At 38.1% G+C, this 27244-nt stretch overlaps 1 protein-coding gene across 4 annotated transcripts in view; it reads left to right on the top strand.

The window, feature by feature from the left end:
• SRPK2 (SRSF protein kinase 2) overlaps positions 1–27244 on the top strand; it is a gene marked incomplete at its 3' end in the record, with an annotated part of 226414 nt that overhangs the window by 91146 nt on the left and 108024 nt on the right. Inside the window, exon 2 of one of the 4 annotated variants that reach the window (XM_082662149.1) lies at positions 5287–5350. The exons of 2 other annotated variants lie outside the window; for them this stretch is intronic. In XM_082662149.1, the coding sequence (XP_082518275.1) occupies positions 5313–5350 (38 nt within the window). In that variant the 5' untranslated portion in view covers positions 5287–5312. Of the gene's footprint in view, positions 1–5129; positions 5351–27244 lie in introns of those variants that run through there. One more of the 4 variants, XM_082662150.1, reaches the window with a different exon arrangement.

Here is a 27244-nt window from a genome sequence, read left to right as displayed (position 1 = left end):
TTCCTCAACATAAGAATAACGAAGCATCGGTAACAAGTACTGTGTGATGAACTTAAAGTTTTATGGTGCTCCATACAGTGTTAGGATGGATGATCTGGGGTCTTGGCCTGGTGCAGACACAACCCTAGCATTGGTCTCTTTTGTCTGCCTTCTTGCTTGGCGGCTTCCAGGGGGTGGGTGAGAAGGGGAATCCCAATTTTAGGGGATTGACCCACTTTCCTTACTAGGATTTGGAAATCAATAACAAGTCTTTCCTTTTAAACTAGCATTTCTTTTGGGTTATAAGTTGCACTCAGAATAATAATTTTAAAACTGACAGAGGAAAACATTTTCTTTAGGAAGTGAAGTTTCTTGTAAGTGGCAGCATTAGCTACCTTGAAAGTTTTAAGCCGGAAACCTAACCAGCCTGAGACCACCTTCTTCTCCTCCTCCTCCAATCCCCCACCAATTCCCCCCCACCCCTACCCCAGCCCGCCCCATTGTAGAGTTTGGAGCATACATATTGTTGTTGGTTGGCATTGTACTATATTCAGGAACATAAAGTAATACTGTTTTGGAACTATAGCAGGAGGAAATTTATACCAGAAAAAGACTGCTTTTAAGGAAGGCGGGTGAAATTGAGACTTTATTTTGAAAAATAAAATCAGGTTTTAGAAGTAAGCTTATTTTATTTAACAAAAGTTCAAGCTGTAGTTGAAAAATATGTACTGAGTTTTACTGAGTTTTAGAAGGAAGAGTGTATCAGGTGCTGATTGTTTCTGACATACATATTCGTATTAAGTTTTATATACAGTTGATCCCTGTGGGTTCTGAATCCATGGATACTGAGGGCTGCCTGTACTACCTCATTTATATAAGGGACTTGAGCATTTGTGGATTTTGTTATCAGCAGTGGGTAGGGGGTGGGGGTGGGAGTCCTGGAACCAATCAGCCCCCCCTACCCCATGAATACCAGGGGGTGACTGTAATAATGTGACTGGATATCTTTTAAGTAGTAATGCAATTGTAATGTTGGATATTTTTGCAGACTATTTAAGAGTATTATTATTTTCCCCCACTATCATTCCTGAGACACTTAGCATATTATTGTCCTTGTTGATTACTCTTAACAATTACTAACCTTCTTAACTCCTTTCTATATTGTCATTTGTCAGTGGGTTTGCCTGGGATTCTAACATTTCTTTAGTATTGTCCGTCATCTTTGTCTAAAGTTCCATCCTTTGTTTCAGATTTTCAGTGTTCACTTTGCTCTGGCCTTGCATTTTGTTTGAATTGTTGGGCTGTATGACCATCAGTGAGAGACTGAACAGAGAAGGCATTTGATGGATGGGGGTAGAGGCTGGTGAATATCAGGGACAGTTGTTTGAATGGTCAGTTTATCAGTGGTCATTTTTTGCACAATTTTTGCTTTTCTGTGCATTCTCATCACAAAGAAAACGAATAATGAATGCTGGGATAACAGGGACTCCTTTTTAGGCTAGACTGATCTTCAGGATGTTGGGAGCAGTTAATCATTGATCTTCCTAGATGTCTCAGAGAGCTTGCTTTACTCCTGTCCCTTTATGAAGAGTCTCTTTTGTGTCAGTCTCTTGAATTTTGAGTCAGGACCTCAATACTTGGTCCCAGATGGTAGTATCATGGATTGACACCTGAGCAGGAAAAGTGTCTGCAGGCCTTCTTGCGAGCTTAAGCAGGAGCCCCTTAAAGATACTCGCTTAAGGTGAGAGAAGGCCATAAGTATGCATTCCAAGGCAGTAGAATCTGTGAACATGTGAAGTAAAGAGAAGTAGTTACGAGTTGGTAGCGAAGGGAGATGGAATTAGGGTCAGAGGTTTTGACCGCCAGGATGGGGAAAGGTTAAGGTGGAGAACAGTCCCTCAGAGCACTTGGTATTGTAACTGGGTTTCAAGAGCTGCCCCGTCTTCTGAACAGGATTCTGGTTCTGAGGCCTACTGAGGCATTTTTTTTCCTCCTCTTAACTTCTAGATGTATTCTTGCTGTATTATCCTGTCACCAGAAGTAACCTGAGCACGTACCTGTTTCTTGTAGCCTGAAATGGCTCCAAATTTGCCAAGTGAGAGGAAATTTAGTAAATCTGTTAGAATAACACCGATGTTAAAAGGACGTAGATCTACGAGTTTAGGTAGAACTGTTTGCCCAATTATGATGTCTTATTTAATTTCCATGTCATAAAAATAAGCGTCCTTTGTGAGCTCATGCTCGGTGTTTAGTGATCTTAAAGGACACGGTAGCGGATCCTCTCCATGGGAGCCCTGTGTTATGCTTATTTTGCTAATGCTCTTAGGATTCTAGGTGGATTCAGGACTGCCCAGTTTCTCTTCTAGGGTCTGAATCTTTGAAGCACCTCCTTTACTGGACTATGTTTTGGTAGTAGTTATCGTTCACTGCTATTCCTTGTCAGGGTTCTTAGGGATTGGTTCAACTGTGGACCCTAAGTGTTCCAGGAGTCTTCAAACTCATGTTATTGAGTAGAAAATGAAGTATTAGAGATATAGGTACTACTTGCTTATTTATTTGTGAAATAAGGAAATGTGAGTTTAACAGGAAAACCGTAATGCGTAAAGGAAAAGACTGGTGGGATTAATTGCAGAAAAATAAAGTATAGGGCCCTGGATACTGTGAAATATCCAGTATAGATACAGAAAAACAACTAATTTGGGGGACGTATTTGCAGTGTGTGTAGGAGAGCATCCTACGTGTGGTCATGGTAGTAGATGACTCAGGTGATCAGAGGTTCAGGACACTATTGAGGAGCCCAAGGCCCTTAACCAAGGGTGTTTGGAATCATATTGACATGAACATCAAAGCCCCCCAGGACTGTGGCGTTTATTGTGGTAGAATGAACATGGGGAGTATTCAGACCCTTGGCTGGTATTGATAAGGATTAGATAGGAGTGTAGAGGGAATGCATGGCCCTCAGTGGATACAATGTTAATGTGGTATTTGTGAACATTCCTGAACCTTTCAGTCCTTCTGGAGCTATAAACAGATCTGAAGGTTTGAAAAAAAAAATGTGAAAATCATGTTGGAAACCTTTCCATGAATTATTTGAAACCTTTTTGGTTTGTAGCTTCCAAAGTCACCAGCCAGAAAATGGTTTAGAGCTTTAACTTTTCTTTCTAATATGTGTAAGATGGGCATATACTTCATTAGAGCTATGCAGTTTAATCTTGGGGACTTTCAGCTTAAGTGCACAGATATTATAGAGATACCCTGAAGTGTGAACTTTCTGTCTTTTTGGAATGACAAATTGCCACAGTGAAGAAGAATTCAAGTGTCACCTCATTCCTGCGGTGGCTAGTTGATAAACCGAGAATAATTCCTCTGGAAAGGAAGGCTGAGACACAGGTTAAAGTTTAATTTCCACATATAATAATATCAATACTACGGTGATAAAAAGGTGAATGTTAAGGTTGGTAGTAAGAAGGAGAAGGTGGATTAAAACTATAGAAAAGCTCTTTAAAATGGGACAGACCTAGTATACCTCATTAGGTCATTCAACAAATATTTATTTAGGATCCCATCCTTTGCTAGGCAGTGAGGGCTTATTACTACGTGCCAAGTACAACACTACATGCCTTTCATGGGTTATGTCATTAAGTCCTTACAACAGCCCTTCATGTAGAATTATTATCCCCATTTTATAGGAGAGGAGATAGAGGCTTAGAGAGTTTATTTCCCCAAGGTCATATGGCTGTTAAAAATGATAGAGAAGCCTGCTTTCAAATCCTAGGCTGCTTGGCGGCGGATCCTGGAGCCTGAGTTCTCAAATGCCATGGTCTTTTTAAACGGGGCGTTACTGAGCATTCACTATGGCACCAGGTGCCAGGCTCTGTAATCCACGTAAGACTCCTCAAGGTAAGTTTCATTATCATCATCTCAATTTCACCACTGTGCTATATGCTCTCCCCAGTGGTAGTTTGGCTGTAGCCTGTGGTAGAGTCCATGCTCTCATTAGATATTCATGCCAGCTTTATAATGCCCGTTGGATGAAGTTGTTAGCTTAAAAAATTTGGAAAAACTCTTATTTTAACAACACTGAGAGGATATTATTTCTGTACAGGCCCATTGTATTTTATGCAACTAATTATGTTCCTTTTTTCCCTTAATATTTCATATTCCTTGGATTTCTAGAATCAAGATTCTTAAAAATTAAAATTTGTTTTACCATTTAAAAAAAAAACCCCAAACTATTGAGGTCTACTTTGAAATCCTGAAACTGCCTATAGATTTAGTGGGATTGTGCTTTATATTTGTTATGTGAATTCTTAAGATTTTGAATAGGAAAACACATTTACAAATAGGAAAACAGCTTTATATGTGAAATAGTCTAGATAATAGGACCACATCAGTTTTATTCATGTAAAATTATGTGCTTTATATTAATGGTTAATATTTTAAAGGAAATGTGTTAGGTTTTTTTTCCTTCTCTTTTTCCTCTCTTATTTTTACCTCACCTTCCCTTTTTGTCTATAATCTTTTTTTTTCCGAATCAGTATCGGCAATGATCTTTTAATTAAATTGAATTGGCGCTTACATTTCTGTTGTAGATAGCGTTGTCAGTCCTCTCCTAAAAGGACAAGTATATTATCTGCTTGGTAACTGGGTGTTGCTGTTCACTTGTGCTGTACTGCGAAGGAGGAGGGGAAAATTAAGGTGTAAAACAGAAGTGTTTTTCTAAAGGAGTTAGGGAGTAGATATAAATGTATCTTTAAAGACAATCAATAAATTATAGCAGATTAAAATATTTTTAGTCTAAAAATTGGGATTCTGGTTTAATATTTCATTCTTAAGTGATAAAAATGATTCACTGAGCCATATTTTTCAGGGCTGATGAAATAGAAGTAGCCAAGGGTTGCCTATCTGTTAATTACAGTCTGTAACTTTATTACCAAGACTTCTTAAATTATCTGGTGTGTTCAATCTAGTTGTTAGCATTTTTGGTTTGTATTTTAATTTGATGCATTTAAAAATCTTCCTGTAGAGCCATGCTAGTTCTACCTTAAAAAAAAGAAAACACCCCTCTGCTTGAAAGAAATGGTACTTCCTGCTTTCATAAACAGTCATGTGCATAGTTTAGCAAGGCCTGATGCCTCTGGAGCTTTTTCCCTTTAGAGCACCATTGAATCCCAGTCCTAACAGAAGTACTGCGAATCTTGTGGCCTCATTTTGAACAAAAGGGATTAGGGAAGAAAAATCTCTTGATATAAGTCTTGAAAGCAAGGGCAGGCAATCTTGGTTGTGAATATTTTCTGATTTTTCCAGAAATCAAGCAGAAGATTGAGCTGCTGATGTCAGTTAACTCTGAGAAGTCGTCCTCTTCAGAAAGGTACAGCTACATCTCTTGCATGAACAATTAATGGTGTAGCATTGCTAAGAAACAAATCAGGGTGTATTTTTTTCTTGTCAAGTTTGCTATATAACGTATCGTATTGCATGCTGGTCATTGTGCTGTTTTGAAGACGTGTATTTCGGTAAGCTGTTCTGCTTTTACAAAGGCTAATTGATTTAAAGAAAAATAGTGAAGCCTAATCAGCTGCAGCATGCACACCATAACACAGCAGACTGGTGGTTCGTGTGTGACAGCTGTTGAAGGCTTTAAAAAATAATATACTTAGCTAAAAAATAAACAGAAATCTTGCATTCTTTAAGGAAATACTAGTACTAGGTTTGTTTCCTGTATTTTGAGGTTGTTGCTACACAAAATTACCAATATTGTTTGTAAGATCTAGGTTAAAAATACTTAGCTTTCGGTTGTATTAAATATTTTCTTATGTGGAAAGGGAGTGCCATTTGTAAATAGCTTAGGAATTGCAAACCCACATATTAGTCACATTCTGAAAGAGAGATATGATGCTTCTTCAAGTCTGTGCTAGGAAATGGAACAGTCACTGCATGCAGTAATGGTTCATGCCTGCAGGTAAGGACAAAATGACTCAGAAGTATTTTTAAAGCAATTATTTTATCTGTCAGTCGAATGATTATACCTCTAAGGAGATATTTTCATAAAATGCCTATTTTACTTAATAAACAGAATTAAGATATGTTTCTCTCAAGTCAGAAATGGGTCTATAGTTGCCTATTTTGATATGTAAATGTGTGTTCACTTCTGTTTACCAAAATTGTTTCTACTACATAATATTTTAAATTGAGGTTCTTGGGCATACAGTTGATGCTTACCATTCTGTTGGTTGCCTAATAGTTTATACGTAATGTTGGTATTTTGTATTAAGGTGTGTTGATTTATCTTTTCCCTGGTTAGTCTTCAGGGTTGTCTTTTTGTTCATAGATTTAATATTTAGGAAAATATTATGGAGAAATGCTTTGGTAGTTAAAGAATGATATAGGAAAAACCCTGGAAAGAAAATAGGAGGTGAAGAACCCAGCATGGTAAAATGAATTTAATTATAGTACACTAGTGTATGGAGAACATGATGTGATGGCAAAATGATGACATTAAATCAATTTATTAGTATAATTGGGTGAAAGGCTCCTGGCTTTAATTTAGGGAATTATGAATAAGGAAGGATGTTACTGCTTTCTTTAGAGGTTGAACATAGAAAAATTTAGACACATTTGTGTTTATTTTTATGTAGCTTCTAACTTCTGGTTTGTGGCTAGCCATCCCATTTTAAGCATTCTCTTTGCTGAGATGAAAAACAATCTTCAGCCTTGTGAATATTCTGCCAGTAAAATGGTGGTGATGGGAAGGGGAGAGGATGGTGGTGTAAATAGTGAACGTACCGGGTACCAACTGTAATATTAGAGTTTTGTTACTAGGAAGAGCATTCTTAATGGCATTACAACAATAATTACGTTGGCTTTTTGAGTAGCATGTGTTCTCTATTGAGAAATTGAAGGTTAAACAGAATGGGTGAATATTATTGAGAAACAAGTTAGGAATGGGTGAGGTTTTTGTAGTTAAAATACACTCTTATAAGGAAAGATTCTAAAATAATTGGTGATTACATATATTTATTTAAAAATTATTATTATTGTTTCACCTAAGCTCCTGTGGTTAAATTTGATGAAAAGGGAGGATGAATGCAGACATGATTTTAAAGTTTAGAAATCTGCCACTGTGCTTATGACAACTCTATACACATTTTACCAGAGCTTGCTTGCTTTGTTTGTTACTCTTTTGGGGGATGCTTACACATATATTTGGCAATTGTGATATGCTGACTTAATGGGTATAAATGTAGCTTATGGCTAAGCCAACACTTTGCCAACATAGAAGTTGTTTTATTAATGTAGAAATATTAAAAATAGAAATTACTCTTTTCTCCCCCTCCTTTAAATAAATTATACAATCATGGTCATTTGTCTTTTTATTTTATTTGGAAGAACTTGAAAAACAAGAATCTGAATTTAAAAAAAAAACATTCATGGCTTAGGAAGACTATATTTGCCCCAGCAATTTAATAGTTTTATAGTATCATGTAACATTACCACCACATTCTGCAATTCCTTGTTCTCTAATCACCTAAATTTTTAAAGTCTTTGTTTTATTTTAAATAGTTATTTGAAGCATGGCATGAGTCTTAAAGATATCTGGCATTTACCTATAGTCAGTATTCCCACGTATTTTTTGGTAAAAAGGATGAAGAGACCCTGTTTTTCTTTAAAGAGGGGAGAAGCTACTTGTGAGAAACCAAGTTATCATTTGTCACGATTGATTTTTGTTCACTGTCTGCAGTATAGCATGATCTTATGTTTGTATGTATGTATGTACGACTGTGTCGGGTCTTCATTGCTGTGCGCGGGCATTCTCTAGTTGCAGTGAGCGGGGGCTGCTCTTCATTGCGGTGCGCAGGCTTCTCATTGCGGTGGCTTCTCTTGTTGCAGAGCACGGGCTCCAGGCGCACCGGCTTCAGTAGTTGTGGCTCGCAGGTTCTAGAGCACAGGCTCAACAGTTGTGGCGCACGGGCGCAGCTGCTCCGTAGCATGTGGGATCTTCCCGGACCAGGGCTCGAACCCGTCTCCCCCTGCATTGGCAGGTGAATTCTTAACCACTGCACCACCAGGGAAGTCCCCTAGAGTGATCGTTTGATATGATATCTCAGAGAACCGAGTGGAGGAACGATGTTTTTAAGTACAAAATGTGATATATAAACAGTGATGTGATGTTCATAATAGTCTTTCCATCTCATATTTTTCACCCGCTTAATGAGAATTGCTAGTCCTGTGACAGCTGGTAGTGGTTGAATTATTTTTTTTTCAGACAATATTATAAAATGGGAAAAGCAAAACAGACTTTATTTTTGTAGACTCTTAAGGATCATTCATTGAGAATACATACAAATATGATTTAAGTTATATTGTAATGGAGTTTTGAAGTTTTTTTGTGACCTGAATTAGAAAATATGTTTTTTTTTTTTTCCCCCGGTATGCGGGCCTCTCACTGTTGTGGCCTCTCCCGTTGCGGAGCACAGGCTCCGGACGCGCAGGCTCAGCGGCCATGGCTCATGGGCCCAGCCGCTCCGCGGCATGTGGGATCTTCCCGGACCGGGACACGAACCCGCGTCCCCTGCATCGGCAGGTGGACTCCCAACCACTGCACCACCAGGGAAGCCCCAAAAATATGTTATCTTAACAAATTACAATACCACCTTGAAATATAAATTCTTTTTTTTTTTTTTTTTAACCTTTAACAGAATGGAGGGGTGTCCATTGAATATCATTTAGCAGGGGAGGTGTGGAGCACTTCTTTTCCGAATGGCTGACTCATAAGACAAAAAACAGTGGGGTGACAAAAGTTGTAATTTAGTTTTTGATTTTATATTTTGGAGAGAGAGAAAAATGTCAACTTACCCATTTTTAAAATTAAGGACAGAGAACATTATTGAATGAATAAAAAAAACAAATGAGCCTGATTTGTATGTTATTGCCAGTTAAGAGGAAGACATATCTGTTGCAAGAGAGTGCCCTTCTGCAGATTTTAGGAATAAACCCTACAGTGAATATTTTCCTTTTAATTGAGCTGCTGTTGGATAGATGGATTATATTCAGCTTAAACCATGGTAGAGACAAGGGTCGAGCATAATTTTAGTTCTTCATCTGCCGCTACTTAATGTAAAAAAAAAAAGCCGTAAAAATTTATTTGATGCAAAAATTAGTTAGGTTTTTCAAGTTTTTGTTTCCTCTTACCTTTTCCTAGCTAGAACACTCCAGGGATGTGGAAATTTATGGGGTTAGAGTAGGTGGGGAAGAGGCGTATAGTAATAATGGTAAGAGCTGGAAGAAAGGTAGTAATCATTTATTAAACATTTTCAGATACTAGTTCTAAGAGAGGAGAAAGCGGAGTGTGCTGTAGGGAGACTCTGATTAAATCATTCCCAGAAAGGTCCTGAGTGAACAGAAAACACTTCACTCTGCCTCAAATTTTTTCAAACTCTATTACTGCTTCTTCAGTTAATCATGAACAAAATCAGACAATACTTAATACAGAAGAGTTGAGCCCAGAGTGCTGAGAGCTATGCTTCCCAGTCCATCTAGGCTGAGTCCATGGAGGGTTGAGGAGGTCCTGAGATAAGGGGCTTGAGAAGCTGAGAATCTGCATTCACACTAAGCATTGCTCACATCTGCTATTGTAAAATGTGAATGGATGTTGTGATTAATAAGGTTCACAATTAGTCAAAAGTTAATGAAATATCGGTGCCTTTGTAGGATTGCATTTTCTCAGGGAACGGATACTAAAAGGATCATCTCTTGTTGTGTATGTGTTTTTGACATTTTTTGGTATTAAAAGGGGTCCTTATACTGGAATAGATATGAAGTAGTATCCTATATCTTTAGCATCCCACATAGCTAGCACATAGTTGACTTGACAAGTTGCTAGCTACCTTTTAAAGAAGAGAAAAAGGGAGAGGGAGAAAGTATCATAAAAATAATTATGCTGTGGCTTATATTCTACCAATGCTATATAAACAGAATTGGTGAGAAGTGATGAGATTGGTATGTTGCCCCTCCCCCAGTATAAGGGCATTTGAAATAACATAAAGAACCTGTGCTATTTTTGTGTATATATTTTAATTCCTTTTCTTAATTTGGAGCCTCTTCAGTGAAGAGAAAAAGACATATGATAGTAATGCATGGTTGCAGAAAGCAAAAAGAGAAGTCTGGAAGAATCAGGAGAACAGAAGGGAGAGAATAAATAAATAAGGATGGGACCAGATGAAGAGAGAAGAAAGTAAAGGATGTTCAGTGGAAAATGATCCAGGATCAAGGTGTCTTTTATTTGCTCTTATGTTGAGTATATTTTCCTCCATGTCTCTGTGGTGAATTAAGAGTAGTCGTGGGAGGAGAGCCAAATTTTATAACAGATGCTTTTTTCATTGGACCTGTCCCCTTCCCATTCCAACTCAAAGGGTAGGACGGGCAGCTAATGATAACTGTTTTTTCCTTTTCCACCCCTCAACTCTGCCACTCTTGGCTTTGTTTCTGTATTTGCAGGATAGAAGTATTTGAGATGTAGTCTTTCTTGAGTGGTGAGCTGAGTTGACAGTGGCTGACTGGGTTGTCTTCCATCTATTCAGTCTTTATGCTTTCTTCTGCTTTTATTTAATATTTTGTAATATTTAAATTGTAGATGGGAAAGTGCATAGATCACAGATCATTATAAAATTCAGTTTATTGATTTTTTTTCTTGTGTAGTTTGTGGTTTATGTGTTGTATTTAAGAAATCTTTGCCAAGCCCAAGGTCACTAAGATTTTTGCTATGCTTACTTCTAGAAGTTTTCAGCTCTTCATATTTAAGTCTGTAATTAATTTTGGGCTTTAGTATTAAGGTAGAAATTGAGATTATTTCTGCACATGACTAGTCAGTTTTTTTTTTTTTTTTTTTTCCTCCGGTACGCGGGCCTCTCACTGCTGCGGTCTCTCCCGCCGCGGAGCACAAGCTCTGGACGTGAAGGCCCAGCGGCCACGGCTCACGGGCCCAGCCGCTCCGCGGCATGCAGGATCCTCCCGGACCGGGGCACAAACCCGTGTCCCCTGCATCGGCAGGCGGACTCTCAACCACTGCGCCACCTGGGAAGCCCCTAGTCAGTTGTTTTATCTGTTTTTGAGTATTATATATAAACAGAAACCCTCTGTGTAGTCTTTTGGTCCATCTTCTCCTGATGTTACCTATGTGAGATTCATCCGTGTTTTCATGTGTAGCTGTAATTGACTCAGTCTCATTGCTGTACAGTATTCACCATAGGAATATACCTCACAGTAGTAGATAATCCATTCTGTTGATGAGCATGTGGGATGTTTGCAGGTGGTGGCTTTTAGGAATAGTGCTTCTGCGAGCCTTTGTATACATGTCTTTTGGCAAATGAACCTTTGCATACCATTTCTGTTGCATGTCGTTCCTGGGAGCGCCATTGCTGAGCTTCGGTGGGTATTGCCAGCTTTACAAAGTGAACGTGCCAGTCTGCACCCTCACCAGCTGTGCTCCAAGGCCTTGCCACCTGGTACTGTGTATTCTTTCTCTCTTCCCTCCCCTTTCCTTTTCCCTTCCCTCCTTTCCTCCTTTCTCTTGTAGCATTCTGGTTGGTGTGCCAGGGTGACCCAGAGTTTGAACCTTTTGGAGGAGGATTAGAAGCAAATAGGGGACTATTTCCGAGTACCATCTCTTATGAAGAAGATCACAATGAGAAGTTTAGACCAAACAGGAACCATAGGGTGTAGTCATCTGAGGTACTGCTCTCCCACAGACTGCTTCTAGTCTAGTCTTTTACCTGGGTCTTAGAGGCCACGGGTGTTAACATCAGTTTTCAGATTTGGTTTCAGTAACAAAACCATTTCTTCAGTTGACCCTTATTAGAAACCTCTCGGGTAAAACATACAAAAGACAAGCTTGGACTGGGAAGCAGGGAAGTGACCAGAACCTAGCAGTTGTTGGTACTCAGCCACCCCACCCTGAGAACCCCTCCCTGGAGCTTCAGTCCTCTCTCCTTTAAAACTCTTGATGCAGGTAGGCCACACAGATCTGACGAAGAAATTATGACATTTTGGTATGTTTTGGTCTAGATGCAGTTTCTAAATTATTTTGTTAGTTTGTAACCTGTTTAAACTTTGATTCTGTTTCCTGATGCCTCTTGGGAGGCTTGCCACGTTACAGCCAGAGCAAACCTTTCAGAATGCAGATCTGCTCAGGTAGGTAACTCCACTTTACAAACTCTTCTGCTGTCTTCCCATTGTTCTTGACATAAAGGTAAACTCCATACCTGGGCCATTGAGCACCTATACTCTCCAGCCTAGACTCAGACTCCTTGACTTTGGTCATGTTCCCCCTGCCTTGCTGTTTTGCTGCTCCCAGCCTTCTCATCTCAAGGAAGCCCTGCCTAGGTCAAATTACACCTGTTATAACCTTTACAGAATCATGCATCTTTCCTTTGCAGCATTTGTCACAGCTGCTGTTTGACAGTGGGGAGTATTGGTGACATTTGGTCTTCTTACTGGTTTACTTACTATTCGCCCCAACTTATGATCTTAAATATAGAAGTGCTCTCAGCACAAAATATTTTTATTTTATGTCATCATTTGCAGCTTATAAATTATGAACTTTGTGGGAAGACTTTTTGCGTTATAGGGAGATATCTATTTCTACGGTATTGGCATAGATTAATAAATTATAGCCATATATTGTTATAGATAGTCAATTATATATATATAATCATATGGTCAAGTATAGTCATAAGCTAATTTAACTCTTACGAACTGTCAAGATTACAAATCTTAGGTTTTTCTATCACCATAAAAATGCACAGTTTATTTTATATATATATATATTTTTTCTTTTTTTTTACATTTGTTTTAATGTAAAATAGAAAGTAAAGTAAATCTGAACACTTTCCATCTTTGCGCCATACTGGTAACATCAAACGATACAGCCTTTTATTTCCCAAATGTCAGTATTTTGAATATCATCTTGGTGCTTTGTCATGGTTGCACTCCACCCTCTACTGTTATTTACTTCATATCTTTTTTTGTTTATTTTTTTACTGTGATAAAATACATACGACATAAAATTTTATAATGCTCTTTAAATGTTAATTTTCTTTAAAAGGGAATCTTTCTATCACTACCAGAACGGGAGAAACGTATCATTTGCCTTTAAAAACAGTTATGGTTAAATCCTGTCTAGATTCTGTTGTCTGATAAAGGCTTCAGGCCTGAGCCATATGCTCCCTCTGTTTACAAGGGAAATTAAATTGGCCAGTGTCATAAAAGCACTTAAGTTATGTGTTAGCACCAAAGTGAGACTTGCTCTTTGATATACTTAGAAGGATTTAAAGAAACTTGGGAAAGGAGTAGTTTTCTCAGTATGTGATTCAATACCTAGTCCAAAGTATCACCTAAGATTATTTTATATACCAGCAGTGGCACTTCTTCACTTTGGGAACCCCCTTCCCCCAAAATGGTTGTTCAGGGAAGTTTTGAACAAATGTGAGCAGCTATTATAAGAATAACAATGGCACCAATAAAAAATAGCTCTAAATAATCATATTGCAGATTCCCTTTGAGGCAGAATTCTTTATGTGCCAGTAGTTGGAAGAAATTAAGACTAATTTTAGTATAGATTACATTTGTCATCTATCCATCCTCCATTCATCCATCCAACATTTATCAGCAGCTGCTGTGTACTAGCCACTCAGTTATTGGGAAATCAGGGAGCAGCAACGGCAGCACAAAAGCAGAAGAGGCTTTGGTGGGTGGCTTTAACCCTGACATACCTTGGTCATTTTCTTGGGTGTGCAGTGCTGAGTTACTGTATCATGGACGACTCTATGGTGGGAGGCCATTGGCACTCTTTGAAAGAATTACAAATAACCAGTAATTGCATTTTGGGGGAACTTATATTAAGACTAGTGCTGTGGTGTGCAGAGTTACAAACACAGTTGTCTCCCGACGGCCAGTATAAATGAGCGATGAGGGCCTCTTGGGGACTCTGGCAACCTGGAGACCACAACCCCATCTAAAGAGGTGACAGCTTCTGCTGATAACTGCCATGTTGAAATACAGACCAAGTTGTGCCAGTTCTTGTGATTTTTAGGAAAAGTTGAAAATTTGCTTTTCTTGTAACATCTCTTATTTTAAATGATGGTGCAGATTAAAAAACAAAACAAACTTGTACCAGTCATTTAAAAAAAAAAGCATCTTACCTAAATTCTGTTCATGATAAACATTCTTCTACCGTACTGTAGCACATTGATTTACAATTTGTGAACCACAGACCTGCGCAGATTTGCTGAGTTTCAAATCCTGTGAGTACTAAGCATTATCTATAGAATACAAGTCAAACAACTGTCTTGTTAAGCGATGTGTTTATGGGTTTCTCTGACATTTCAAACGTGCAAAAGCACTGGTGACTACTCCTCTAATAACCACATACTAAGATACCAAAAATTCAGTAAGATATCAACTGTTTAGAGTAGGAAGAACCCCCAAAAGAGATGCATTTCTCAAATTGGGGAGTTGTTATCTTCATTTATTTATTCTACAAATATTTATTACATACCCATTATGGTGGAACTTAAACTTTAGTAAATAATCTGAAAATTACAGAGGTAGAACAGTGTTCTGCTTGTACAACTGCCACCTCATCCTTTTTCTCCTTTCCCCCTTTCCTTCTTTTTCCTCTTTGCCTCCATCCCTTTCCACAAAAAAGATTTTAGGCTAGCTAGAATAATATCTACAATGCAGTAGAAAAAGGATCAGAGAAAATTCAGGTCAGGGTAGAAGGTTTCGAGGGAGGACAGTCAGATGCACACCCCGATATGTGGTGTTTGCTGTGCAGCTCCTGAAGGTGACTGACAAATCTGACTTTATGTTTTCTGACAGCCAAACTAAAGAAAAAAAAAGTTACATTGCTCTTATTATCTGTAAGGAGAAAATATACTAGTTTATTCAGGAGAACCAAACTTTCCATAATTACGATTATTATTATTTAACATAATCTTTCCCACGTATCTCAGAAGATAACATTTATTCATTTTAGAAAATTCAGATTAAAAAGAAAACAAAAAGCACCATGCTTTTATCATTAAAGGTAAGTCACGGTTATTAATTTAAGTTTAATTTTTGTCTTAGTGTAACGTATACCTATAAAATTTAAGCAGATTTACTTAAACATTAATAACACCATCACCAACAAGAAACCCAGTATCATACTGACAAATTATTTTGGAATTAGCTTTTTACACTTATGCAGTTTTCCTGATGTTATTAAGTAATCTTCAATAGCATCATTTTTTTTAAATGCTGTAATTTTGAAAGGCTGCACAGGACTGATTCCATGATATGGATGGATGTACCATAATTTTATTTATTGAGTCTTGACCTTAGAAATGGAATCACTTACAAAGCCAACTTGTAAGGTTCTCGATAGAGAGTGTTAAATTGCCTCCAGAAAGTGCAGCTTTACACTCTCACTGGCAGTATATAATGAACCTTTTTGTTTACACGCTGATTTGGGATTCTTACATTAGTCTCTTTTTGAGTGTTGTATAGATGACTCTGAGCAATATGCCAGGCGGCGTCGACTTATCAGTCCCTCTGCTCCTTGCCTCTTCCCTCTAGTAAAGCCAAATGTTGTTGTGGTCCCTTTGGTGTTTCCATTGGGTTGTTCATAAGTGAAAGTGAGGTCAGTACGATCCACTTTAACAAGATATAAGACACATTCAACTGTTGTATTCACTTAGGCATTTATTATTGATAAATGCCTTGGGTGTAGTTAGTGTTCATGCTGATGAATCTTAATTTTTAAGAGATTTCAAGAAGTTAAATGATCTAAGCTTCTCACTCCAGACAGATGACATAACATTCAACACAGATGGTTGGTTTTCCCTTTTTGTTTTATTATTTTTTTTAAGATACAGGAATTAAGATTCTCAAACCTTCCTTGTTAAACCAGAGCCTTGTGGATGTTCAGTAAGTATTCACTGACTATTGCAAAATTTAATCACCTTTTTCGTCAAGATCTTCCTTTTGACAAAATGCTGGAGTTTGAATCTTTTGGGGAGAGTAGGGCTAGGGAGTGTAGAGCAGGAGGACCAGAATCTAAAGTCCAAGTCCTCAGGTTAGCCTTGCAGGCGGAGGAAGCAGCACGGCAGAAGTCATAGTGAAATGAAATGTCGAGGCACCGTCTGGGAGCTCTAAATAATTCCATAAGGCTGGGAAGGGGGTGGAGGAAAAGATTGGAAGATAGGTGAGAGAGAGATGATGTACTCTGGTGGCAAGGACTCTTCTATGCAGTGGTAAGGTTTTTGAATCCTGTGCTGTTGTTTACAAGGATCATTGAAAGGTTTCAGTAAGGGACGTGTTCTGCCTATGTTGAGAACAGGTACATGCTCCTTAGGGCATAAAGTAAGGTCTTTTAAGGAAGTTCAAAGAAATGCATTTTTTTTCTTCTAGGATTGAAGGTTGCAGTATATCCTGTAGAGTTGGTGGCCAAATGTTGTTCTTCTGTTCTGGAAATGGGTAGAAAAATTATAGCAGTATTTACCATTTGAGTGAGAGAGGGCAGATGAATTCCTTGATTCTGGGAGGATTACCAAGAGAGGCTATGAAATATGTTTTTCTTCAAGGCTTTAAAAAGAGGGTGGTTCCTTATTTGTTTGGATGGGTAGAGATACTCTAAAGACAGATAGTTGGCCTGCTGAACCTTAAGTATTTTTTCTATGTTATATATGGTTAATCATGATTGCAAGATTCCTGATAATCATGAATATGAAATATTAAAAATACGAAATGTTCGTCTCAAAATGTTCTATCAACAATTTGTGACAGAAGTCTTTTCCCGGTGGATATATAAAGCATCACTTCTGTAAATTATTTAAAACATTCTAGGCCAGTGCTGTACAATAGACTTTCTGTAGTGATGGAAGGTTCTATAATATAGGCATGCCTTACAGAGCATCAGATAAGTGGCTCTCATGACCAAAGAATAAATTTTAAATTTTATTTGACTTTAATTTAAAATTTAAAGCACTGAATAATATTTTCAGATGAGAATGCCCGTGACCTCTGTTGTTTTAATCTTTCTTTTTTCATTTAGAAAATAATTATATATATTTTTTATAAATTTATTTATTTGTTTTAGTTTTGGCTGTTTTGGGTCTTCATTGCTGCACACGGGCTTTCTCTAGTTGCGGGGAGCACGGGTGACTCTTGGTTGCGGTTCGCGGTCTTCTCACTGCAGTGGCTTCTCTAGTTGTGGAGCACCGGCTCTAGGCGCGTGGACTTCAGTAGTTGTGGCTCGCGGGCTCTAGAGCACAGGCTCCGTAGTTGTGGCGCATGGGTTTAGTTGCTTCGCGGCATGTGGGATATTCCAGGACCAGGGATCGAACCTGTGTCTCCTGAATTAGTAGGTGGATCCTTAACCACTGCACCACCAGGGAAGCCCCCACTTAACTAAATTTTAAGTCTTCTTTTTAATGTTCTACTAACTTAACAGTGTCTTATTAATAGGAAAAGCAATAACTTAGTTTCCTAAATGTTCGGTTTTAAAGAGAAAGATAAAATGAGATAGACAAATTTCCAAGTCTGTGTTATCTGATGAATTCGTGGTTTAAGGTATTCAACACATATACACATACACAGATTATTCTCAGTTTGTTCTTCTTGATATTGTTTTAGCCAGAGCTTAAAAAAAAAAACCAAGGACTTCCCTGGTGGTCCTGCATGACCCATGGCACGGCCAAAAACAGAAAACAAAATTTGATTTTGAAAATCAGTTCTTGTCCCCCTCACTAGCCTTTTCCCCTCACTAGCCTCCCCCCAACCCCCCTTAACAGTTTAGTAGTGATTTATGATAGTATTCTTTGGACTCCGGATGAAAAGGGACATCCTGTTTTGAGGGTCAGGATAATCCTTAGCTTGCAAGAGGAGCCTCTGTTTAATGCTGGGCTGAAGAAGGTTTACAGTTACGTTGACTGCAAAGTTATATTCATTTATGGAAAAGCAAGTCTGATGGGATTAAACATAGAATTGTGGAAGAAAGATTTTTATTTTGTTGCTCAGCTCAGTCTTTTTAAGAAAAAGAGATTCAATGCTTGCTTGCTTTTTGCATATCTTATTAGTTTTAATTTGACAGTCTGTTTGAATAAAGGAAAGACTTCTCTAGAGGAATGCTTGGCTGCCTGTGATACAATACATAAACACCTTGGTTTGTCGTATGTGATTTTCTTTTCAGTTTAGGACTGTCATTTTTTTCTGAGCTTTTGTAGGTGAAGGGCGAGTGTATTGATGGATTTATTGCTGTTGTGGTATCTTTGTATACTTCTCTTTCACTGTAGATGCAAATATCTGTTTCACAGTGAACAAATCAAGAACTTGTGTGTTATGAGCTGTGCAGTGTCCAGTTCACCCTCGCTTTGTTCCTCCATGGTCACATCCCCCTTAGAAGTTTCTGCTGCTGTTGCTGCCCTGAAGTCAGCCATGTTCCCAGCAGCAGCTTAGGCCCTATTTTGTGGTCCCCTGAGGAAAAATAGTTATTATCCCCCGCTTCTCTCAGTGTTACTATAAAATATTTAATGGCTTATGACAAAGATGGAACTGAATTTCATAGTAGTAAAACTTACCGCTAATCACCCATCTGATTGTTTAATGGAATCACAGATTTTTATGGAGAACATTAAAGGCCTTCTGTTTCTTAGGACTAGATGTTATGAAGTATCTGTTTGTAGAAATACTTTTAGATAAATGCAAATCAAGCATTTTCCAAGAAATTTCTTCAAATTTAATATTTTAAAAGTGGATCCACAGACGTTAATTTTTCTAAAGTTGAGGCACTCTCTAGTTACCTGATGTGACTTGGTACTTTATGTAACTCTGAACTTTTAAATTCCCATTAAGGGTTCAGTGGCATCACTCCTTGCATGTATGTAAGTTAAAAGCTGTATGTCTGCAAATGTGAAATTATGTAATGACTGACATCATGACAGCAGCCTTTTCTCCAGTGATACAACACATAAGTTTTTCTTTTCTTGCACTGTTTGAGTTTGAGGGTATGTGGTGCAAAATAATGTATTTAAATTTAAACATTAGAATAACATTCAGCTCCATGATAGAATCATGCTTTGAGAAGCACATGGGCAACAAGAACTCATGTGAAGGAATTGAAGATTTATCGTCATGTCTCGTGTCGTTCCAAGTCATAGGCTTATTGAAAGAAATGTTTGGAGCAATCGCCACATTATCAACATTATTATTTTCCCTCTAACTTTAATATAGTTGAGATGATGCAGGTAAAAGTGCATTTATGAATGATGCGGCTCAGTTATAACGATTCATTTTCATTAACTAATCAAAAGCATTTAACTCGTTCTTTTGACCAGGCATATATAAATGAATGTAATGATGAAAATTATCATAGCAAGAAGGGAAATTGGAGATCCATTGTATCCTCCACCCTTGTTTTCTGCATAAGAAAAAGTGATGCCTGAAACAGTGAAGTGATGCATCTAAGATTCCAGAGGATTCTTGTAAACCAGTAACTTGCAGTATTTAAATTTGGAGTCTTGGAACATTGCATAATGCAGTTGGTTTGCCCAGTTCCCTTTCTCTTCTTTAAGAACCAAGAATGATTATTTTAAATTATACTAGTACTGTTTTTTTATATCTGCTCTAACCAGAGCATGGAAGAAATAATGTTAAATGCCTTTCGTTTTACAGCACATTTTCCTATTCACTCTTAATTCTTTAAGAAATGCTTGTAGAAGCATACTGTAGATGGTTCTATTCCCACTTTGTAGGTAAGAAAACCAGTATGTTTACGACTTAACAATGTCACACCTCAGTTAGTGGTAAAAGTACCCTCAGAGCCATGTTTTGCAGCTCCAACCCCTGTGCTCAGGACATTGTCTGAAAACAGAGATTTTGAGTATTTTTATGTAGCAGGTGTCCTGAGTCAGGTTGCATGCATTTAATAAGAGTTCATACTCTTCATTTCTTTCTCCAGTAACTTCAACATGTAAGTACCAAAAAGGAAAGAGATTAGGAGTGCCAACCTTTGCCATGAAACAGAGCAGGTATAACTAGCACACATGGACAGAATTCACACTTTTGCTGTCTTCTACCCTATTGCTCATCCTGGTTAACCGTTGTGTATCTCAGTGCTTCACACTCAGCTACCTGATTCTGTGAACCATTCACATAAAGGGAAAGCTTCCCTTTTCTGGAAATGCCACTCATCAGCAGATTTCACTCTTAGGCAATCCCTTTTCTCCTGACAGTTCTGGGCAAATGAAAGATTGTTGTCACTAACTGGCCACCTTTCAAAATTGGTAAAATTTATAGTTGATTGTCTTCAGTATTCAAAATATCTGGCACTAAAATAGATAGATATGCTAAATACAGAAGGTTTCTTTGTTAGTGTAGAAATTGGAATAGAAGATGAGGTAAAAGTGATCCTTCTCAGTTTCTCTTTTGATTTCTTCTTTATTGCATACGTTGGCCCTTCCTCAGGGTTTCAGCCTGAGGTCTGTTTCTGTTCTCATGCATTCTCTCCGAAGATGGTCTCACCTTTCATGTTTCATTTCTCACGTTGCCATGGTGTTGAGTACCATCTGTGAGCTGACTGCCGAATTTATACCTCCAGCTCTCCATTCTGAGGTACAGACATACATATCCAGCTGCCTACTTTACACCATTACCTAAATGTCTGCTGGAACGTCAAAATTTAATGCGCCCTAAACCAAACTCATTATCTTGTTAATCCTTCCTCACTGTGCGGGTAGATAGGTTATATGGCCAGTCTGTACTTCACTTTTCTGCCTTGTAAAATGTATTTGTAGGGGGAGGGAAAGAGAATAAATAATCCTTCTGGTTTATGGCTGCCCTTATGTGCTCTTGGGTCAATGACAAAAATTACCCTGTGCGTAACTGCCTCTGCGCGTTTAAAAGTACATCATAAGTATCTTTGAAAGAAAGCAGAAGGCAACAGGAAACTTTGTGAGGTCTATACAAGGATAAAAGGAAGCCCCCCAATCTTATCCCAGCAGATAGTGAGCAGTTTGCTGAGATGTATATGTAATTTTCAAGCTGTTCTTTGTAGCAGCTGCTGGAGCCACCGTCACCTGTCTGCCAGGCTTCTTGCTCATGTTACTTCTTAACTGCCAGGCTCTACAGCGTTGGGGCCCACCGTGACTGGGAACGGCCCTTCTGGCTCTAAAATTTTGTCACTCTGCTTATTTTAATTAAAAAAGTGAATATTTATAACTGTCTATAGACTCAAAAGCCTCAGCGTTAATGTATCTCATTTTCCTTACAGTTTACATCTAGTTGGTCACTAGGTCCTGTTGATTCCTTTGCAGAAGTCCTTGCCAAATTCGTCTGCTCCCCTGTGACTTTGTCTTACTGCTTTTACTCAGCCACTCCTTGGCTCTGGCCTCAGATACTGCTGTCTCTTTCTGACCGCTGCTGGCCTCTCCCCTTTGCCCTTTGCCCCACCTCCAGGATCACGTTCCTTAAGAGACTCTTCGGTGTAGCTTAAGTAGGTCTTTCACAATCTGGTGCCCCTCATTTGGAGTTCTTACTGACCTGCCATCGTTGGTGCTTTCACCCTTTTATCTTCCTAACAGACTTGTCTTGACCTCTCGACTGCTCAGGTGTCACTGCTTCGAGCTGCTCCTCTCACACCCTGAGGTTTCTGTCTCCTAGTATGCCATTTACACTGCTGTACTAGATGCGAGAGACAAGGAGTTTTACCTATCTTCATGTTCCTGTTACCGAGAGCATCTTTTGGCCCATATAGTCAACATAAATGTTTATTTGAATAAAGGTTTTAAAATTTCTTTCCCAATTAGTAAGCAAGTTTTCGCTAAGAAAAAGTTATTTTTGTTTTTTTTATGAGAAAATGCTGGGCAGTATCTTCTTGTTTTACTCTCTTCTGAAAAGCCTTGCTAAGTGTTTCTTTCTGTAGCTGTTTTACCCCACCTCCCTGGGCTCAGAGACCTTAAAAGACTGCCGTGCTGTCAGTGGGGTCTCCAGCGCCTTCTCTCGGGTATACCCTTTACTTCTGGAAACACCTGCCTGTCGTAGAATTGCCTGTGAGCCATGAGCCTTGGCAGCATACTCGGCAATTAATGTCAGACTGAAGGCAGCATCCAGAATACTAGGCAAAGCTCCCTAGATTGGATTGAGAAAATTTTATTTATGCCAGTTCTCACATTTAAATTTAGGTGATCTGCTGAACTGCATATATGTATTAATATAATATGCTCTAATTTATAGATAAAATAATCTGTATAACTGAAATATAAAGTTTTATACCGTTTCTCAAGTTCAGAGTTTATTAAAATTCTCACCTTTGTTCACAGCCCTAAATTCACCATTTATTATTTAAAGGTGTTTTGCAAGTGATTTTAGGGTTTTAATTTTAATCTTGCCACCTTTGCTCCTTCTCACATCCCCCAACTGTAAAGTGACTCATCTAGACTTGGAGGATTGATTGGAATGTAAAAATGTCCAGGCTTTTTGAATCTTTGCCACACCTTCTAGCAGAGTAAATAACATAATGAAATAGATTTGTATATTTGAAATGCTACTTTCTTGGCAAACTGAAAATCTTTCTAGCTTTCTGTTCTTATATTTGCTTTATAGCTGCAGTCAAGCCAAAGGTTACTCTTAAGGATTGGAGCTCCGACTTGCCTTAAAGATTCATTGGTGAGCCCAGTTGACTGTTCAACTGTTCAGTTGGCTGCTGCAGACCAGCCTAGGCCATCTCTTGAGTGGGTTTAAGCTAAAAATAGATGATTCATTTTGGGTTGGCAAAGCACAAGCTCTGGATTGTTTTTTGTTGCTTGTTTCAGATGGGACTTTGTGTGCCTATGAGTAGATCTTTGTGTATACATTAGAACCTAATAATGGTTACTTTGCTTTACTTACTGCTGTGGGGTTTTATCTACATCCCCTCCCCCCCACATTTCCAGTCTCTTCTTCACAGGCAGGCAAAGGAAGAGGGGATGTATATCATATAACTTAGAGCCCTAAAGTGGAAGGGTCACTTGATATCATGTTGTTCATTTTACAGATGAAGTAGCATACTTAGAAATGTCTGTCATTAACCAGGTTGATAATGACACAAGATGGAAGTGACAGTGTGAAATATCATGATGCATTGGAAAGAGTATCTTATGTGGCCTTTGGAGCTATGAACCAGAAACTAAATCCTAGCTAGCTACCTAACTTCTTTGTCTTAGTTTTCCTGATTTTTAAAATAAAGATGATAATGCCCACCTCACATGGAATTGTAAGGATTTAAGGAGATAATATATATAAAATAGAGGCTTGAGAGGCAGTGGGTGGTATTGTTTTAGGAGAGAGAATGTGGCATAGAAAAATAGTGATGTTTTGGAATTAGGCCAGATCCTTGATTGAGCTCGGATCACTGACTGACTTTGTTTACCTTGGGCAAGTAGTTAACCTTCTTTGGGCCCCAGTTTCTGTATCTGTATAAAGCAAATATAAGAATGCATAGCAGTTGGGTACTCATGAAATTTAACTGAGATAATGTACATGAAGATAATGTATATGAAGTTTTCAGGACAAGATAACAATTCAGTAAATGGTCTAGGAGCTGGTAGATGCTGCAGAGAAGGAACGTCTAAATTTAGCCCATCAGCCCTGTTATATACCTCAGTTTGCCACCATCTAATTTTGGTATCAGGATTAGAATTCTTCAGAAGCAAAATTACAAAAAGAAATATACACCCCATTCTTACAACACAATCTTCTTTAAAAAAGTTAATTTATTTTGTATTCTAACATCATTTCTCTGTTTTCACTTAGAGTTCTTCCATCTTCTTGCCTTTCAGCTCTTCACTCCAATTTGACAAAATGATTATTGAACATTTTTAAAAACTGAAACAAAATGATAATAAAAATAAAGATTACAGACTGTGAACTGGAGCAGTGCTGCCAAAGGTTACTTTTATTTAAGTACCTTAAACACTTAGGTAAATATTCAGTAAATAAATATATCAGATAGAAATATTTGATAAATAAACATTTTGATAAATATCAAGTAGTAGTAGGTAAAGTCCTACAGTAAATCAAGAGCATATTTAAAATAAAACATGGAGAAAATGTATTTTAGACATTGCCGTTTCAAAGCAATATTCTTTCTCATCGCCCAGAAATCTTTGCATTTTTGGAGACTAGTAAGGTTCAAAGGTCAGCTCTTAGCTCACCCTGTACTTTCTGAAACTACAATCTATGTTTAGGCTTTTAAAGTTAAATTTTTTTTTTTCTTCTCCCTCCATTTGTCCCTGACTGTAATTTCTGGCCAGGATTTATATGGAGAGAACTCTGTAAACCAGGCATAATGTATGCTGCCTTGCGTGTTTTTTGTACCTCTTCTATATTCTTGGGACTCAGTTTGAAAAAATGTTTTAAAGTAGTTCATTCCATAGTGCTTCCAGATAAAATGATTATTTCACTATTGCTCCATAAAAGGCTAAAAATAAGTTTATAGAAAATTTACTTTTGACCTTTTAGTTTGTGCCCAATGTATTTGATCTAGAGGTTGAATTTACTGTAGGTAAAATATGATCAGTGGTGATAGGGAATGTGAGCAGGGTTCATCTGCAAAAGAGAATACTTTGAGAAAAGAGGTAAGGAAGTAGCCTGTAGGTAGGGAGCCATTGCTGACTAGGGCGGGAAGCCAAAAGTGAAGAACAGTGAAGCTGCTACAAAGCAAGATCCAGGCTTAAAAGGGGTGGGTGGGAGGGATTAAAAGCTCAGGGGCTCTGGCTTTCTTATTCTTATCAACCATTTATCACTGTATTTAAATCTGTCTTCAAAGTTTTCATACTTTCATATTTTTCTCTTGCTGTATATTATAGAGTAGTACTATTCCTATATCTGGTTCTGTCTAACTAGATTTTGTTAATTATGTTTTATTTTCTGCTCTCATCCCATTACATCTTATCAGCTTCTAGGAGTATGTTTGAAACAGTATATTTTGATGTTCAGGCTATTTTCCCCCTCTAGCCTTCTTAAGGGCTCTGACCCACTTACAGGCGGGAAAACCAAAAAGATGTGTTTCTTTATTTTGGGTGTGAGAAACTGGATGTATTGCTTCAGTGGTGCCCTGATAATTCAGGGAAAAAGTCTTTTGTTCTGTATGTATTTTTTATTGAGTGACTTCCTGTGCAAAGATAAATTGTATCAACCTTTTTTACTAACTTAAGGAAGGTGTGTTATTTATATTTTGTACTTTCTGATGCTAATTATATTGTAGGTTTTTGTTTAAAAAGCTTTTTGTTAAAATTTTCTTTTTTTTACACATACAATGTAATTTAATGAACATGATGTTCTTGTTGATGTTTTCTTTTTAAAACATTCTGTGATATATAACAAGCATGCAATAAACTGAGTAAAATGTATTAATTTCAGTATACAGCTCAATGAATATTTACATATGCACATTTAAATATGTACATATGGGTACAGGTTTACCCAGGAAATTTCCTTAGTGCCTTTTCCTAGCCAATCCTGGACCCTAGGCACCGAACAAAACCCTTATTCTGACTTCAAACACCATGGAATAATTTTACCTGTACAGGCATACTTTGGAGATGTTGTGGGTTTGCTTCCAGACCATTGCGGTAAAGCAAATATCAAAATAAACGGAGTTACTTGAATATTTTGGTTCCCCAGTGCATATGAAAAAAATTTTTGTCAATTTGCTAGGACTTCGGTTTTTCTTCTTCTCCTCCCCCTTCCCCCCCCCCTCTTTTTTAAAGGTTTCTCTTTTTGCCAAGTGGTAAAAATAAGTTGTGCTAAATAAGTAAGAAGAATTTGTAATTCATATCCTCTTTGGACAAATGGGACTCTTTCTTAAGTAGGGGTTCCTAAATAGTAGGCTCAGCTATTCTGATATGTAGGGGAATTGTACAATTGGATTTGCCAGGGATTACCCCAATTTATGTTTGTTTTCTTGGCTGACTTACTAATAGGGGAAGGAGGGAAAGAAGCCCTTTCACTCTCAGAGTGTATTGGGTGATGAATTATGTGGTCGCCATGCCCTGGCTTAATGACTTCATAGATCTCCAGTGTGGTCACAGTGTCTACGCTTTCTTCTCTGGGGTCAAGATGTCCACTTCCACTGAAAGCTTGGAAAGGTGTGCTCCAGAATGGTTGTGGTTGTTTCTGTCTGGGTGGTGGAATTATAAATAATGTTACTTTCTTCACTGTCTTGATCTCTCATTTCTAACTTTCTACTAACATGAAATGATTCTGTTATTAAAACCAAAGCAGAACAACTAAACATGTTTTCAAAAATCGTTTAATTTTAACAGCAATAAAAGGGAGGCTGTGTAATGGTAAAGCCTATCAGTCAAGCTTCTGCATGCCAAGCAGTACAAACTGACTGGCTGTTTTAAATACAAATAGAAGATATGGGAATGGTTGAAGAAGGTGATGGAACAACAGAAAAGCTAAGGGACAGCTAAGAGAGGCAGCAGATACCCTCATGCCACTGGCTCAGTCTTGGGATCGCGTGGCTACTGGACACGCCACCACTGGCGTGGACCCGTAGCTGGACCCGTCCGACTTTGATTTTGCTGCCTGTGCCCTTGAGTGACTCTTTCAGAGTGAGAGTGTTCCAAGCTGAGCCTGGGCCTCCAGAGAGCAGGAACAGACCACATCTCCCACTCCAGGACGGGAGGCAATGCTTTTTGGTGACTTCCATTTGAGCATTTTTTTACCATCAGTTTACACCCAAGGGATGATGATGATGATAAAAATAATAATGATGATCTAGTTATCTTGATATTCATTTATTAGGAATTTGAATGAGGCACGCAGTGCCTTTAAAGGAAATCTGCTTTGACTTGAAAATGATTGTTAATTGCCACTAGTTGGAGTCTCAAGTACTGTTGCTTTGCTGTTGTTTACCCTGCATGATTCAGCCCTTACTTAGAACCTCTTGTCATTTCTTTGTCTGGTTGGCAGAGTATGGAATACTAGTTATTTTGACAGAGGGGTTGACTTAGATATATGCTTTGCCTTTAACTCTGGGTTATTTTGCTTATGAGTTGTGTGAAGCCTAATAATACTGTAGCTTTTTTAGAGCTTTAATTTTCAGAATGTACCACCCCTGTTATTGGCTGTTTATAAACATTTAAATGATTTTCTGTAAATCAGTCCAAGACTTAAATGCTTATAATGAACCTAAAACCAAGGATGAAAAATAGAAATATCTTCTGTTAATTGCTCTGGACCT

Source organism: Grampus griseus, assembly GCF_964374135.1.
Source record: "Grampus griseus genome assembly, chromosome: 9".
Classification (NCBI taxonomy): domain Eukaryota; kingdom Metazoa; phylum Chordata; class Mammalia; order Artiodactyla; family Delphinidae; genus Grampus; species Grampus griseus.
The sequence above is the reverse complement of the archived record's forward strand: the minus strand, read 5'-3'. Positions and strand labels throughout refer to the sequence as shown.